This window comes from Plecotus auritus, assembly GCF_963455305.1.
Source record: "Plecotus auritus genome assembly, chromosome: 6".
Classification (NCBI taxonomy): domain Eukaryota; kingdom Metazoa; phylum Chordata; class Mammalia; order Chiroptera; family Vespertilionidae; genus Plecotus; species Plecotus auritus.
The window spans coordinates 3,620,905-3,637,866 of NC_137773.1; the positions used below are offsets into that span (position 1 = coordinate 3,620,905).

The 16,962-nt window shown below is 48.6% G+C and overlaps 1 protein-coding gene across 2 annotated transcripts in view; it reads right to left on the reverse strand.

Annotated features, from left to right (window-relative positions):
- The window catches only part of BAIAP2L1 (BAR/IMD domain containing adaptor protein 2 like 1), a gene marked incomplete at its 5' end in the record, with an annotated part of 76,778 nt that overhangs the window by 20,225 nt on the left and 39,591 nt on the right, over positions 1 to 16,962 (reverse strand). For both annotated transcript variants that reach the window (XM_080677039.1, XM_080677038.1), the window contains 4 exons: positions 865 to 1,017; positions 1,645 to 1,782; positions 4,237 to 4,308; positions 4,416 to 4,477. In XM_080677039.1, coding sequence (XP_080533165.1) covers positions 865 to 1,017; positions 1,645 to 1,782; positions 4,237 to 4,308; positions 4,416 to 4,477 — 425 coding nt within the window. The remainder of the gene's footprint in view (positions 1 to 864; positions 1,018 to 1,644; positions 1,783 to 4,236; positions 4,309 to 4,415; positions 4,478 to 16,962) is intronic.

Here is a 16,962-nt window from a genome sequence, read left to right on the forward strand (position 1 = left end):
GGGCAGATCTTAGCTATTTAGATTTGGTGGCTGACTATTCCTTAAAGACTTGGGAGAATACGTGACATGAGATATGCATACATACAAGGCCAAGTTTGGTTTCGTTTGTTTTCACCTGAAAGAAGGGGAAGCTGCCTCTAACCATGCTCTTGGTGCCTCGTATCCTGCAGCACTCTCCAAACTACTTCATATGAGTAACCATGAATAGCTGATGCCAATCAATGCTACTTTTGGATGCGTACATAAACCCCACACAATTCATCACTTAAAAGGAGGAAAGGCCACTGAGTGCATGTTTTGTAATGATCTCTGGGGCTATAAGCTCACAGCTACTGTGAAGGAGGGTAGGAAAGCAGACGAGATCGCCAACACCTTGAAGAGGAATGAAAAGGAGCTCTGACCCAGGGCCCTACAGCAGTGGGGTCTGCGGCCTGGGTACAATTTCCAGGGACACATACGCATGGACCCTCGAGGTGAGCATCTCAAACCATGTGCGGAGTGGACCTGGGCCTGGGCCTCCCTCTGTGGCTCTGATGAAGGCACCGAGGCCGAAGGTCAGCCCTGGGAGTTGGCCAAGAGCTGACTCACAGACGAGAAAAGGAGAAACATGCTATTTCTCAATGACTGAACGTCACTTAATCAGTGGTTTTAAATATGGACAAATTACTACACTAATGGAAAGTATTATAGCTGTCTAAGAGTTAAATATTCAAGTTGGCCAAAAGCTATTTGTTTGAAATCTTCTCATTGGCAAAATAGGTGCGCTGCTGGGTGCCAGGCTTGTGTGGAACTGCCTTCAAAAGCATCTCGAGGGCGTTTAAAGACGACGTAGAACCGATCCACGGGCCGCCGCGGCCGCCGCACCTGCAGGTGGTAGTGCTGCGTGAGGCTGGCGAAGCTGCAGTGCTTGTCCACCAGGAAGCAGAAGCGCCTCTTCTCCTCCAGGAGCGCCTCTCTGCAGCCCTCCGCGATGAACCTCTGGATCTCGCTCTGGCGAGAGGTGACGGTTTCTATGTACTAGGAAAGCAAGGAACAGTTATGCAGTATGACGGGAGGAATCAAGAGCTGCTCAGCCCAGCATTTATCTTCCGCCATCTTTACACTCGGTTTATTTGGATAATGGAGTAACTACTAAACACAGATAAACATTACACAAAATAACGAAGTTGTAACCTGGCCCCAGTAGATAGCATCATTCTTATCAAGATCCCTGACTCCTCTGCAGAAGCTGCCAAAGGCCTTACATTCCAGGGGGCAGTTGGCACAAAGTATCGCTTTGTACTCCAGGGAGAAGCGCCTGTTCCACTGGAAAATCATGGGCTTTGGAATCAGAAAGTCCGAGTTCAAACCACAGTTCCAAGTGTCAACCATATGATTTGACTTGAGCTCCCCCCCATCTGTGAAATGGGTTAACAATGCTTACCCTCCCCCAGTGGGCAGGAAATGCCATGTTTTTAGGAGGCCACTGACTAAGCATGCTTCACCCTGGAAAAGTCTGAGCAGCTCACCATGCTAAGTCAGATGCTCACTTCTAACTGCAAGAGCAGCTCGGCCGCAAGTGGATGAAGGGCTAACCGCGGTAAACACACTTCCCGCAAACTATACATTATCACCAACAAAACAAAGCCACGCTGAAGAGTTTACCTCAATTTCTTTGTGTTCGTATTTGAGTGCATTTCGTCCTCCTTGACTTTTCCTTCTGATCTTCTTCAATTCAGCTTGAGATTTCTCCAAAGAATCTAATTTATTCCTGTGTTCTGTTTGGTATCTTTTGAGAGTGGCCTGCAAGTTAAACGTTGCACTTATTTCACAGCAGCAGCACCATACAAACCTGAAGGCAGCTATTTTGCCAGCATTTTTACTGGGCATGGCCGGCCTGCCTCTCACTTCACACCACCCTCCCAGGCCATGGTCCTATACACCCCCACTTCACACCACCCTCCCCTGGCCATGGTCCTGCACACCCTCACTTCACACCTCCCTCCCCAGGCCATGGTCCAATACACCCCCACTTCACACCACCCTCCCCGGGCGATGGTCCTATACACCCTCACTTCACACCACCCTCCCCAGGCCATGGTCCTATACACCCTCACTTCACACCTCCCTCCCCAGGCCATGGTCCTATACACCCTCACTTCACACCACCCTCCCAGGCCATGGTCCTGCACACCCCCCCTTCACACCACCCTCCCCGGGCCATGGTCCTGCACACCCTCACTTCACACCACCCCCCCCAGGCCATGGTCCTATACACCCTCACTTCACACCTCCCTCCCCAGGCCATGGTCCTATACACCCTCACTTCACACCACCCTCCCGGGCCATGGTCCTGCACACCCCCCCTTCACACCACCCTCCCAGGCCATGATCCTATACACCTCCACTTCACACCACCCTCCCCGGGCCATGGTCCTATACACCCTCACTTCACACCACCCTCCCTGGGCCATGGTCCTGCACACCCCCACTTCACACCACCCTCCTGGGCCATGGTCCTATACACCCTCTCTTCACACCACCCTCCCCGGGCCATGGTCCTGCACACCCTCACTTCACACCACCCTCCCCGGGCCATGGTCCTATACACCCTCACTTCACACCACCCTCCTGGGCCATGGTCCTGCACACCCTCACTTCACACCACCCTCCCTTCAACTTTAAGGTCTGATGCTTTATTTGTCCTGAAGTTCTGTTTATATGAGAGGCTCTTGACCAGAGGGCAGCTCTCAGAGGACAACGTCTTTTCTTTCTCTTGTTCCTTCTTTCCTCCAAGGTGTTTGGACACTGGGTGGTCAGTAATTTGGTGAGAATAAGTCAACAATATTAGATCCCTGGTTCCTGTTTTATGACTTACTAGAGGCCCGGTGCATGAAAATTCATGCACTGGAGCGGGGGGCGGGGGGGTCCCTCAGCCTGGCCTGCCTCCTCTCATGTCCGGGAGCCCTCAGGGGCGGGAGGCGAGTCGGCAATCAGTGGAAAGCAATGCCCCATCACACCTCTGCTGCTGCCACTGCTGGCAGTGCAATCCTCGGCTGGCCCTGGTTACCTGAGCCTCAGGCGGCCCTGGGTGGCTGTGCAGCCACCATCCAAGGCTTGCCTGCGCCTAGGGCCGGTCCTGGGCGGCTGGGGAGCTGAAGGGACTGGGGAACTCCGGAGGCAGGCACACTCAGTAGCTGGGCCCGCCTGGGGGTGGACCCAGCCATGCCACACGCCTGCTGTCCCGGTGGGGCTGGAGGGACTGGGCGCCGCCATCTTATGGCTGTGGGTACTGCCATCTTTGAGGGCGTGACAGTCAGTTAACATATTCCCTCCTTATTGGCTGCCGGCACTGCCATATTTGCAACAGCGTGATGGTCAATTAGCATATTTCCTCTTTATTAGATAGGATTATTAGATAGGATGATTTCAAGAAAGAGACTGAAGAATAATCAGCCCTGATTATTTGGGAGCCATGCAACAGTTTTTTCTTGGAGCCTGACAGACCTGTGTTAGAATTCTGGGTTCCTCCCTCATTTCCCGTGGGACTTCAGCAATTACTTAATTTCTCTCAGGTCCACTTCTGCCCTCTAATCTGTACAGTGAGGATAACATGAGTTTGTTCCCACATTCCGGAGTTTCCGTAGGGACGCAAAGTGCGTGGCATCGCACCCGCCTCCGCAGTCCCAGCTGGTCCTGCGCTTTCCTCTGAGCACGGCTTACCCCGCGCGGGGTCTTGGTGAGAAGAAAGGGGACTCTGGGTGGCAGTCGGGGGAAACAGAAAGAGCCCCGTGTGCCGGGCAGGACCAGGCAGGAGGAAACCGCTGGAACTGACAATGCCAGGTGGCGGCAGGAGGACCATGCAGGAGCGGTCTCTGACATCAGACCTGGTGCCCAGACGGTGCTCTCCCTCACCTCCCATCCCACGGAGCCAGCTGGGAGAGCCACAGCTGCTGGAACACAGATGCAGCTGTCGCCAACACGTGTGTGGGCTTGGGGGCAAGGCTTTCAGAAGCAGCGGGATTCCTCGCAGCATTTTTTCTATGCTTTTCAATAAGGATCCTGAGAGTTAGCAGAAACGAGCCCATTCAGCCCCAAGGGACCTGCTCATCTGTGCATCGTGCACCCCCTCAACACAAGCTCCATCCATATCTGCTGCTGAGTCAGGCTCAGAGTCAGGTGAGTGCAGCCTCCTGGACGGCCAGGCCCCTCCCACACCTGCCTCCACCATGAGGCAGAGCAACGCCGAGTACTCACGGTCATGTATTTTATGTCCAGTTCTGTCTTCTTCTCCAGCTCATGTATAATCTCTTTGTGGAATGTTTTGAACTGTTAACAAAAGGAAATAAAAATATTCATACCAGATTTGAGATGTTAAGCAAAATAAAATTTAAAAAGAAATACATGTTGTAAAAATAGAAAAAGAGTTCACATACATTTTCTCTAAAACTCTCATCAAGTTTCTGGTGGGTACTTGAAATCTCTATGAGAACGTGGCCTGAGAACAAAACCAGACAAGTTAGGGGGAAGCCATTGTGTGGTGTTGTGAAGAGGGGAAGGGAAGCAAAACAGTGCCTCACAGTCCATCGCTGCCCCCAGAACCCACGGGCGTCAGTCCCAGACACTTAGCTGACTGCGCCCCACAATGGGGTGGGCGCCAGGGAACACAGCTGGCCGCAAACTCACTCTACAATACCCTTCCTCAAAAGAACGCCAACTCTGTCTTAAAACTCACCTTGTTGGAGTTTTGGGGTCTATATTTGTTCATCCCCTGTGCTGAATCTATCTGGTTTAACTGTTAAATTCTCTTACAAAAGAGTCTCTTGGTCATTATAGGAACTAACTATAGGAACAAAGGCCTTATTTTATCTAATCCCTAGAGCAGTCTGAGTTTCTGTCAGTCAGAAAAGATAAAAGCTTTTTTTGTTTCTCAGGTTAGTTCTCGGTATCGTCCTGGAGGATATTAATGCTGTGGAAACCCACGGCCGGGACGGTGCTCTGCCTCGCTCTCCTGGGACGCTGTCGATTCTAAGGACCATCGCACGTGACCGAGAGCATGTTCCGGGACAGGGGCCCTTACTCCAAAGAGCAGCAGGACGAGCCCCTGCTGGCACAGCACATCTCCCGCGGTCACGGCCACGTGCACTCTCTGCTCCCGACTCTGATGAAGGTGAACGAGAGCCTCTCTCTGCCAACTTATCTACAGGAACCAAACAGCCTGATAGCTCAGAGCTGGGAAAACAAAAACCACACAGGACGACCACCAGACTAGACCAAGCGATTCAATGTGCCGGCAGGTCAGCCACAGTTCTGTGGGCAGATAAAGGGATCCTTTGGGGGAGACGACAGGCTACGGGCGAGGGAGTATGTGGGGAAAGAGAAAAGGACACCGACGGGACCAGGACCTCGGCCACTCCTCCACACAATGACTCCACCAGGCCCTGCTCATAAAACGTCTTAACACAGCGACTTTAAAGGGCTAGCCCAGCCTGTCCTCATCCTCAGACAGAAATTCAACCCCTTCCTGAACACGTCCACTGGCTGTCCTGTTAGGCACCTCACAGCCTTTCCTTCATCCTCAGACAGAAATTCAACCCCTTCCTGAACATGTCCACTGGATGTCCTGTTAGGCACCTCACATTCGACATGTCTAAAAGTGAACTCACCCCGTTCTCTAACCCCGCGTCTTGGCTGCCAGCCAACCAGGCACACCTGTGTGATACCCAGTGACACAGACACATTCCCTTGTGCATGGGGTGCCATCACTTGGGCCACTTCTGGGTGAAACCATGCCCCTTACTCGTCCTGCTACTTCAGGTAACAAGTGTGCCAGCCCTTCCCTGCCCAGGAGGGAAGGCACGTGGGAACAGCACGTGGAGTCTACATTCGTTCTCTATGTTCCACCAGAGGAGGAAGAGGAGTCCCCCAGTCCAACCTGCCAGGTGGCCCTCTAAGGTTTCCCCGCCCCCCCGCCCCCCCGCCCCCCCCTCACCAAGCTCCTATCATTTCTCTGGCCTCCCAGCTTGTTCTCTTCGATCTTCTTCCTCATAGGTGCCAGGGGTCTTTCCAAATGCAAAGGTCACAGGTCCACCCCATGCCGTCCCAGATGAACCAACTCCTCAGCAGGGAGCCCACCTGCCTAGCACTGACAATGACAGTGGTCCGACCATGGGGCAGAGGGTCTCCTGTAAGACAGGACCTGATGAGGTTAATAGGACCTGATGAGGTTACGGGTACAGAACCTGTGGTCCCTAAGAAGCCTCTAACAGAACAGCCTGCTGGAGAGTGAGGGCAGACTCACCCCCAGCGCCCACGGGTCCACCCCGCCAAGTAATCAAAGTGCCCGCTCTACACCCCTCATTTACCCCATAATTAAGTTCTCCTGAAGCCCAACACAGAACAGAGTCTTCACAAAGGAAGCCCTCACGTGACCAAGAATATAATTACACCCATGTCACTTTGTATCATTTGGTCATTTCAGATGGTGAAACAACCCACGTAACTTTCACATGTTAAACACGTAAGTGACTCCTGGTGGGAGATTAAAAAAACAGCAGCAGCAAAAGCCCACTCCATTACTTGACAATCAAACACTCTACTCTTGGCAAATCAGATCTACTTAAAAAAAAAAAAGTCTAAAAACAACTTTGCTTAAATCAGACAGAGTGGTTTGAGCTGGAATCAAGGCATTCGCACTTGTTCGTACTGTCAGGAACTTTATTTCTACAGCCTTATTCACATAATACAGATCTCTGAGAAGCGAGCTGCCCAAACTGAAGCCTGTGCCAGTGTGGGCACTGCTGCACTGCGCTCTGGCGGAGGCCCGCTCCCCGCACCCCCTTGCTCCCCGCACCCACCTCGGCACTCTCGGCCTCCTGCCCACAGTTCCTCCCAGCAGGCAGCGGGGGTGGGGAAGGCCCAAGAGGGTTAGTGAAAAGCCCATTCACTCTGTGGGCAGGAACCGAACACCTGCCCCTGCCCTTGTTCTTCCTGTCCCTTGCAGCTCGTGGAATTTCAGTGCCAGCCTCACGGCAGCGGCCACCGAGTCCCCGGCCATAAAAAGGACCAGAAAGCATCTTTATTGTGACCATGCAAGCTGCCAACAGTGTATCTTGAAACAGGACATGAAAACGGCCTTTTTGTTTAATCTCCAGAAGTTTATTCTTGGGTACCACGTGTTGCTTTATGTCTGAAACGCGGTATCACACACATTTGTTTACTCTTAGCCCTGTAACCTACTTTTTCATAAATTACATTTAAGAAAAATATTTTTGGAAAAAAAGAGGGTGGAGTTGAGAAAGCACAGCCCAGATTCTAATGGAACAGAACTAAACACACACACCCAAACAGGAATTAATGTGTCGATCCCAGAAATCACAGCACAGAGTGTAACAAATCAACCATTTACTTTTTTTTCCCCTTTTGGTTTTGAGTCAACATTTTGGGAAGAAATTCATAGTAAGTACAGTCATGTGACTAAGTCTGAATATATTATGTTCTTAAATGGCAATATTAAAGGAATTTAAGTTATATAGCTATTTTAAAATCATGAACTTGACATAATTAAAAGTTAATGTCTACCACTCCCTTTTCCCTAAAATTCATATAATAGCAAATTTTTGGAACTATGAACAAATATGTCCAACATTTTGGGGATAATCTTGTCTAAAGGTATATATTTAGACAATAGGCAGTCTGAGCTTAAAATAAAGTTACATAAAAAATTTAAAAAGTATTGGTATAGGCCCTGGCCGGGTACTCAGCTGGTTAGAGCGTTGTCCCAACGCACCAAGGTTGCAGGTTCGATCCCCAGTCAGGGCACATATAAGAATCAACCAATGAATGCATAAATAAGTGGAACAACACATTGAAGTCTCTCTCTCTCGCTCTCTCTCTCTCTCATATAATAATAATAATAATAAAAAGAGTATTGGTATAAACACATAGTTTTCATCTGAAATACAGATTAGTCATTGGACTATTAGTATATCTTCAACTAGATAATTCTTCATCAAGTCACAGTAGAAATTTAGAGGGACGGAATGGGGACACTAATGGACCGAGTAGCACAGAACACGTGAATCTATAGCCATACATGTTATTTTCCATTTACATTTGATCACGGGTAATCAGAGCACATTTATTATTTCAAGAAAGCACAGAGCAATGACCGACTCACACACTCCGGCCTCCGTGTTACTTCAGGTGGAATCAGACAATGAGATGACAGGGTAGCAGCCAGCCTGGCCTAAAGTTACACTGCACGGATTAACGCGGAATGACCAAAAATCTTGTGGAGAAAGGATATACTTTTCCTGACTATTTTCCAAATCTCAAATGTGCCGATGAGAAAACACAATGGAAGTAAAAGTAAACTACACAAGTAGGCAGAACAAGGATTAGTCACCCACCCAGGCTGAGAGGCAGATTGTCATGAACCTGTGACCTCACTTGAAAGGCTTTGCCAGCACCTAAGAACAGCTCCCAGGGGCTGTTTAACCCCGCCCCTGGGTGCAAGGGGAGGCGCTCTCCTCTGGTCCGTCCCAGTGACCAAGGTGCGTGGAGGGATAATGCCAAGAATAGGGGAGCATCACTGAACGTTCCTCCAGAAGTCGGGCATCTGACTTCCCCAGCTGCAGCACCCCAGTTCTCACTGAGCCTCGCACAGAGACCATACTTACTCTGCCACTGATCACGGGTATCCCATCTTATGAAGACAAATGGGACCCACAGGAGTTACTCAATAGGGTTACGTGTCCTAAAGTTCCCTCATCGTCTGAGGAGAGAGTACAGTGCCACTAACATCTGACTTTGACAAGAAAGGACACATGCTAAAACCTCCAGGGAACACCTGAAAGAATCAAGTGCCTAATTACCAAGCCAGTTCTTCTTGTCCTTAAAAAAGAAGATGGGAAGAAACGAACACAGGACAGAGAGTAGAAAGCAAAAAATTTAAGTAAATAGACAATACAGTCCGATTAAAAGACGATGATTGTTAGGGTTAAAAAAAGCAACAACACCCAACTCTATCCTGCTTAGATGAGGCCTTAAAAATAGGGACCCAGAAAGGCTGAGAGAGGAAGAATAAGATAGTATGGCAGGCAAGTCACAGATTGGGGGAAAATAGAATATGCAACTGATAAAGGACTTGTATCCAAAATATATAAAGAACCCTTAAAACTCAACAATAAGGAAGCAAGCAACTCAGTTAAAAAAGATCTGAACAGATATCTCACCAAAACAAGATGTACAGATGGCAAATAAACGTTTGAAAAGATACTCCGCATCAAACGCCAATGGGAACTGGAAATGAAAACAATGAAATGCCCCCACTCACCTGCCAGAAGGGCTAAAATCCAGGAAACAGGCAACACCAAATGCTGGTGAGGATGTGGAGTAATAGAACTGACGTTCGTTGCTAGCAGGAATGCAAAACAGTGCAGCCACTTGGCAAAGCAGACGGGCAGGTTCTTAGGAAGGTAAATAGTCTTACCATTATCTAAGTCACCTGAAATCTTATGTCCACAGAAAAACCTGTATATGAATGTTTATAGCATCTTTATTCATATTGCCAAAAACTGAAAGCAACCAAGATGAATGGATAACCAAACCGCGGTACATCCGTACAATTGAATATTATTCAGGAGTGAAAAAGAAACTATTAAGTCACAAAAAGACATGGAGGAAGCGGAAGTGCGCATTGCTTAGTGCAAGAAGCCAGTCTGAAAGGCTACATATTATATAATTCCAACTAAATGACATTATTCTGGAAAAGGCAAAACTAGAGACAGTAAAAAGATCAGTAGTTGCCAAGGGGGCGGGGGGGAGGTGAGGAGATACTGTAATGGTAGATATGTCATTAAACATTTGTCAAAATCCACAGAACACAGCCCTGGCTGGGGTGGCTCAGCTGGCTGAGCGTCGTCCCATGCACCAAAAGCTGTGGGCTTGATCCCTGGAGGGGAACATGCAGCAGGCAGCCTATCCATGTTTTGCTCTCACATCGATGTTTCTCTCTCTCTCAAAATCAATAAACTATTCCTTAAAAAAAAACAACAACAAAAAACAAAACCCCAACAACTCATAGAACACAAAGAGTAAACCCTAATGTAAACTATGGATTTTAGTTGCTGATGTATCAAGATTGGTTCTTATTTGTAACAAATGTAACACAGCAATGCAAGATGTTACAAACAGGGGAAACGGAGTGGGGAGAGAGCAGAGTGTGTGGGAACTCTGGGTAAGATCTGTTCAATTTTCTATAAATCTATGACTGCCCTAAAAAAATAAAGTCTGTTAGTTAACAACAACAACAACAAAAGAAACATCGCAGCAGCCATCTGCAACTAGAGTGAACAGGAACCAGCACCTGCGTGTCTGAATGCTTCTGGAAGCTGCAATGGATAAGAACTCCATCTGATTCTTAGTGATCGTGTGCCCCTGTCTGACCTACAACAGACCTTAAGTCCAGTCAATAAGTAAGTATATTGAACAAATGAATGAAAGGATCATTGCAGTGAAAAGGGACGTAAAGAACAGTGACAGAGCAGGACAAGAGACTCCAGCAAAAGCCTGACCCACCGAAGGTGGCATCTGCCATACTGGATTTTATTTCATAATAAATATCGCACTTTTATTGTTTCTATAGTAAATACGGTATTGGTTGCAGAAATTCCTATGGGAAAATTATTTTTGTTGAACCTGAGTGCCTGGCCGTCACCTTGCCATCCTTTCTCCTCCCCTGAAACAACTCCTTTCAGATGGAGAGAGGCTTTGGGGAGGCAGCCCCTGGAGTGTGGGCGCCCAGCAGCCCGCAGAGCGAGCCCCTCAGGCAGGACTGGCACCCACACGGGGCTGTTTCCAACTCCAGAGTTTTCAGGAGCAAATTCCTGGCAGCTTTCAGTTAACCAAGGTTTACTAACACAGAGGTCCGGTCTCAGAGGATCCTGAACCACAAACAGGATTTTTTTTTTTTAACAAGGGACATTTTTGTTTACAAAATTTTCATTTTGCCAAACAAGAAGCTACAATACCGGACTCTGTGGGCTCAGTGCTGGACACTTGGCAACCCAAGGTGAGAGGATTAAGTGTCCTAACACGGGAAAGGCGCCAAGAGCAAGGCGCACACAAGACTCAGTGTTAGATCCCTCCCAGCTTCCCGGTTTCTGGTAGACAGTGGACCGGAAGGGAGGGATGGTGCAGAGCGGATAAAGTCGGTACGAACCACTTATTGAGCAAGTTTGGCAATAAGAAAAGTGACATAAGGTAGCTAGACATAGCAACACGAAACACTCTTCCTTTTTCTTTTTTAAGAAAGGGATGACTTAAGGTTTGAGGGAAGAATGCATGGAAACCAGTACGCCTGTATGATGGACATGTGAATGAATTCCCAATTTGCATGGAAGAAATGCTTTACAAATAAACTATCCTGGCTATTTTACACTCCAGTCTTCAGCGAGGCAGAGGTGAAGCAAGCAGAGGGTGTCAGCGACCCAGTGCTCAGTGCGCAGGGGGATGTGGAGTAGAGGTGTTCTCTGAAATGGTAACTAAGTAACCAAACGTCATGTCAGCGTGCAGGCGATAACTCTGCCATGCAGACGGATGAATCCACCGGAGAGCAAAGGGGATGTTTCTTACCGTTTCATTTTGATTAGCGATTAAACTAAGCTAACCTGCCTGCTGCACACTAGGAACATCAAGTTCAACGAAGGGCAGGGTTTGGATGAAAAGCCACTGCTTCCCAAGTGGAATTTTAATGTGCTGCTCTTATTTAGCTAAAGGACAACGGCTGTTTATTCAAGGTTCTCAATTATATATCACAGTGAGATAACGGATCAATTTCACATCCATATACAGATCACAAGTGATTGTTTTATTTACACCCAAATGTAAAATACAGCATGAAAAAGATTAAAAGTTTTCTACAAGCTATTATATCAGGTGAGGTAAGCTTAACAATAATTATTCATCTTCCTTTTTCATTGATTAGTAGATTAAGGCTAAAATGCAACCATTTTGATTACTAGTGAAAATGAAAGCAGGAGTATTATCAATAATAAATGACGCTCACAACTAGTTACTCCTTATGGTATCACTAATTAACTGTAGGCATTTCCATTCAAACTTTAAAAATGCCGAAATCTTTAAAAGCTTTAAAAAAAATGTTAAAACAGGACCCTGGCCCTGACCGGTTTTGCTCTGTGGTTAAAGTGTCGGCCTTCAGACCAAAGGGTCTGGGGTTCACTTTCCAGTCAAGGGCACATACCTGGGTTGCAGTTTGATCCCCAGCCCCCAGTAGGGGTGTGTAAGGGAGGTAACGTGTCTCTCTCACACTGGTTTTTCTCTCTCTCCCCCCCTCCTCCCTCCCTCCCCTCCACTCTACAAATCAACAGAAAGCAAACCCGGACCCTGAGTCACAGACGTGGACGTGCCGAGGTAAAAGGTGCCACGAGACAGTGTCGAGCTCAGTATTACCGAGCAAAGCCATTCACACATCTTAAGTGAAGATTTTTCAACAAGTTTAGAAACAAAACAAAACCAAACAGGCTACAGACCCCAACTCGCAGTCAGAAAGCCATTTCTCCTTTGACCTACAACCACACCCCTCGGCGATTCTGGGTGGTCCTACTATGACTGGATTTAAGGAAGATTCCACAAAACGTAGTGTCCGTTTTATTATCTCTTCCTCCACACTGACCACTGAACCACAGGAGAGCAAACAATGACCCTGTGCCATCGCAGCTCAAGCGTCCCCCTCCCCCCCTCTACCTTAGGGGAAGGTGACAGCCAGGGCACACCACTGTAGGACCCTCCAAGACAGCCGTGGCTTCAGGGAACCAGTCCTCCCCTTGTGCCAAGCGCTGTGCTAACAAGCCCTACAGCGAGGGCCCCACTGAGTCCTCACAACCCGACGGAGGACTGCTATCACTCTCATCACACAGGCGGCAACCCACAGGCTCGTAGGTGATTTCCCCGAGGCCACACGAGTAACGGGGAGGCGTCAGAATCTGAACACGTCTGATCCTGGGCCTCACTTTTAAGTACTCTGCATCCCCCTCCAATGTGCGAAGAGAAACCTTGTCGAAGAGGAAGTGGGTGTTCTCTACTGTGTACCTAAGGCGGGAACAACACCCATCACATGGGAGTTACAGGAAAAGGAATGTCTGCTTAACATGGGTCGGAACACTTGAATTATTAGTGCTGTGTGAAAACGGACCAGGCTACCTGTGGGGGGCGGGGCAGCCTCACAGAGGGATGAACGCACTGGCTGAGGGCTGGCCAGGTCACCAAGCCAGTTCAGCTCAGATGTTTGGGTCAGGCAGGAAGTAGACCCAAAATGGTGGGACTGACTCCCCACAGCACCAGACCCATGAAGACCAGCCCCCCTGGCCCACCTGGCATGACCCCATGGCACACAGAGAGAGGAACCAACTCCAAGACAAACAGTAGCGAAGACCGGATGAACCAGAAATGTGGAAACCTTAAGGGAACTAAGGAGGCATAAAAACATGGTCACCCATGACAAACGGCAGGGAACCCCACTGCTGCCACACAGGCAACTCACACTGGAAAAGGGGCGTAGGGAAAAGGGCTGGGAGTGGGAGGCCTGCGGGTGCCATTCCCACCCCGCCCCTCATGCATCTGTAAGATATCCTGCCAGGGGTCCTCAAATTTTTAAACAGGGGGCCAGCTCACTGTCCCTCAGACCGTGGGAGGGCCGGACTATAGTTTAAAAAAAAAACTATGAACAAATTCCTATGCGCACTGCGGGCCCGGGACGCGTCGGCTGCTAAGCAGGACAGGCAGCGGCACCCGGCGGGCCGGATAAATGTCCTCGGCGGGCCGCATGTGGCCTGCGGGGCCGGGCCTTGGTTTGAGGACGCCTGCATCAGCCCCTCCCAGGAGCAGGTGAGAATCAACTGAGAACACAGAAGTGGAGCATCTGACAGCTGTGAGCCTCAGTAATTGTTAGTTTGGGACTGAGGGAAGCCACAGGGCAGGAGGGTTAAGTATCACTGCCACTGGGCAAGCAAAACAGGGCCGGTCTTGTTCACAGGGATCTAGAACGACACACTCACACAATGAATCCGGGCTCACGTTCCCAGCTGCCCCGGCCACATTTCCACTTCGTCTGACAAGCATCCCAAACCTCACACATCTGAACCTTTAAAAATATAAGTCAGACCACAACATTCCCGAGTTCAAAACCTTCTAAGGCATCCACCCCCACCTCAGGCAACATTCTTACCATGACCCACAAGGCCCTACCTGACTGGGCCCACCCTCGAGCCTGCTCCACCTCCAGACCCCTTCCCCTCCTACTCCTCCATTCTTTTTTTTTTTTTTTTTTTTTAAATATATTTTATTGATTTTTTACAGAGAGGAAGGGATAGGGACAGAGAGTTAAAAACATCAATGAGAGAGAGACATCGATCAGCTGCCTCCTGCACACCTCCCACTGGGGATGTGCCCGCAACCAAAGTACATGCCCTTGACCGGAATCGAACCCGGGACCTTTCAGTCCGCAGGCCGATGCTCTATCCACTGAGCCAAACTGGTCAGGGCCTACTCCTCCATTCTTAACTGCACCTCACCCAGACTGGCTTCCACACTGTGGCCCAAACGGAGGCTGCCTCAGGGCCTTTGCACTGCCAGCACCCACTGGAATGGTCTCCCCAGACATCGCTCCCTCCCACTGCATGTCCCTGAGCACTCTACCTAACAGGGCCGCTCCCCGCTTTAGAAGCAGGGACTTGGGTGCACTGATTTGTCCTCAGGGACTAGATCAATGCCTTTCAGGTAGAGATGCTCATTGGAATGCACACAGCGTCATCTAAATGAGGAAAGAAAAACGACTGTAATCTCTTGATCACGAATATTTGGTTTTATGTGCTTTTCAGAATGCCATAGAATGCCTCCTGCCCCCTCCCCCGCCTTTAAGGGACAATTTTTCAAAAAGGCGAATCAGAAACAAACCCCGTATTGGTCCGGTACCGTAGTGCCAACCTCTTTACAGAACAGGGACTCCACCGCAGCACCAACAGAGGAAAATGTAAAGAAGGGAAATGTAGGCAGCAATTAAACATGACGAATAAATGCATGACGTATGAATTCAAAGAAATATGTGTGGGACACTCAATTTTAAAAAGCAGTGCACAAAAGTTTTTATATAGCCACAGGTTTTAATTATGTAAAAAACAGATATTTTAAAGTAATAAAGATAGAAACTGTTTATTAGTTTTATTTTTAGTAAGGTAATTTTTAAAAAATGAAGTACATTTTTATACTCATTATAAAATCAAAGAGTAGTTCTAAACTTCTGAAAGGACTCATAAGCTAGTTTAATAGATTTATATGTTGCCCTGGCTGGTGTTACCCAGTGGTTAGAATGTTAGCCCACGCACCAAAGGGTCTTGAGTTCAATTCCTGGTCAAGGGCACGCACCTGGGTTGCAGGTTGATCCACAGGTGCGTGCCAACTGATGTCTCTCTCTCACATCGATATTTCTCTCTCTCCGCTCCCTCCCTTCTACACTGTCTAAAAATTAATGGGAAAAATATCCTCAGGTGAAGAACAGGTAGAGAATACAAGTGAGATGAGATTAAAATATTCACTATCTATGCAGAGAAGAGACCTCAGTCAGTCACACATTTCTTTCATTGCAACAATGGAAGCTGCTGCCGCCAGCTGTGGCCTGAGTCATGAGTACCTGCCTCACATATACATCAGCTTCACTGCCTTCGAGAAACAGGAAGAGGCTCATTCTGGACGGAGTCCAGGTCTTAGTTGTTAAGAGCTTGCCTCGTAATTTGCCTCTGTGGTCACCTTGTAATTTTTATTTTATCTGTGAACCCATGCTCCTAAAATATTTTTAAATATATTTTTATTGATTTCAGAGAGGAAGGGAGAGGGAGAGAGAGATAGAAACATCAATGATGAGAGAGAATTATTGATTGGTTGCCTCCTATATGCCCCACACTAGGAATTGAGCCTGTAACCTGGGCATATGCCCTGACCGGGAATTGAACCTGCAACCTTGTTCTATCGGGACAATGCTCCATCCAACTGATACACCTGGTCAGGGCCGGACCGAGTTTATTCATGCTGTAAATGACAGCCATGGTTTCAAGAGAGCCCAGAGAAACCTGGTTCACAGAGTCAGAATGGAAGAGCCAACCTCCGGGTCTGATACACTCATTTAGTTGATCAACAAACATTTTAAGCTCACCCCAGAGCAGCGGTCGCCAACCGGAGGTCTGCGGACCACTGGTGGTCCGTGGGGTCCGAAGGTTGGCGACGGCTGTCCTACAGTGTATCTAGCTCTCACATCCTTGTCTCACCAAGTTTTGCTGAGCAGGGCAAGGGCTGGGACATTCATGTACGTCCAGAACGTCCCTACAACAGACACTGCTAAAGGACCATACCCCCACCCCCGAGGACTGCTGTGGGAATTAGTCAGACTCCTGGACTGCATTTCCAGTCATGCCAACAAAACGCACCTGCTGTGTTATTCACACTGTGCCAGGGCCAACGACAGCTCTCGCGGGGTTACACAGTGGCTACGAGGCAGCACACGGGGTCGTGCTGCAAAGCGCAGAGTGAACCGAACCGTCTGAAAGATTTCTGACCAACCTGGGTTCTTCTCAGGTTCTTCGTTTCTCCTCTGGCGGAAAGCTGGGGAGAACGAGGCCATGACTGGATGCTAGCAACCGTGCGGCCGGGCTGCCTGCATGTTCTGGGGGGCTGGGAAATGGGTGCCCCACCTTTTGAGTCATGACCGTCTATGACATTAGTGTGACTTAGCTAAGACACCCCACACTGGGAACGTCTCAGAAGCGGCACAGTTATGCTTTTTGGTTGTTTCTTCTCTTATTTTTGGTGACAGAATACACATAATTTACCCATGGTGACATTCAGTACATTGACAATAGTGTACAACCATCACCATCATCCAGTTCAAAGCCATTTCACTGCCTGAGAAGA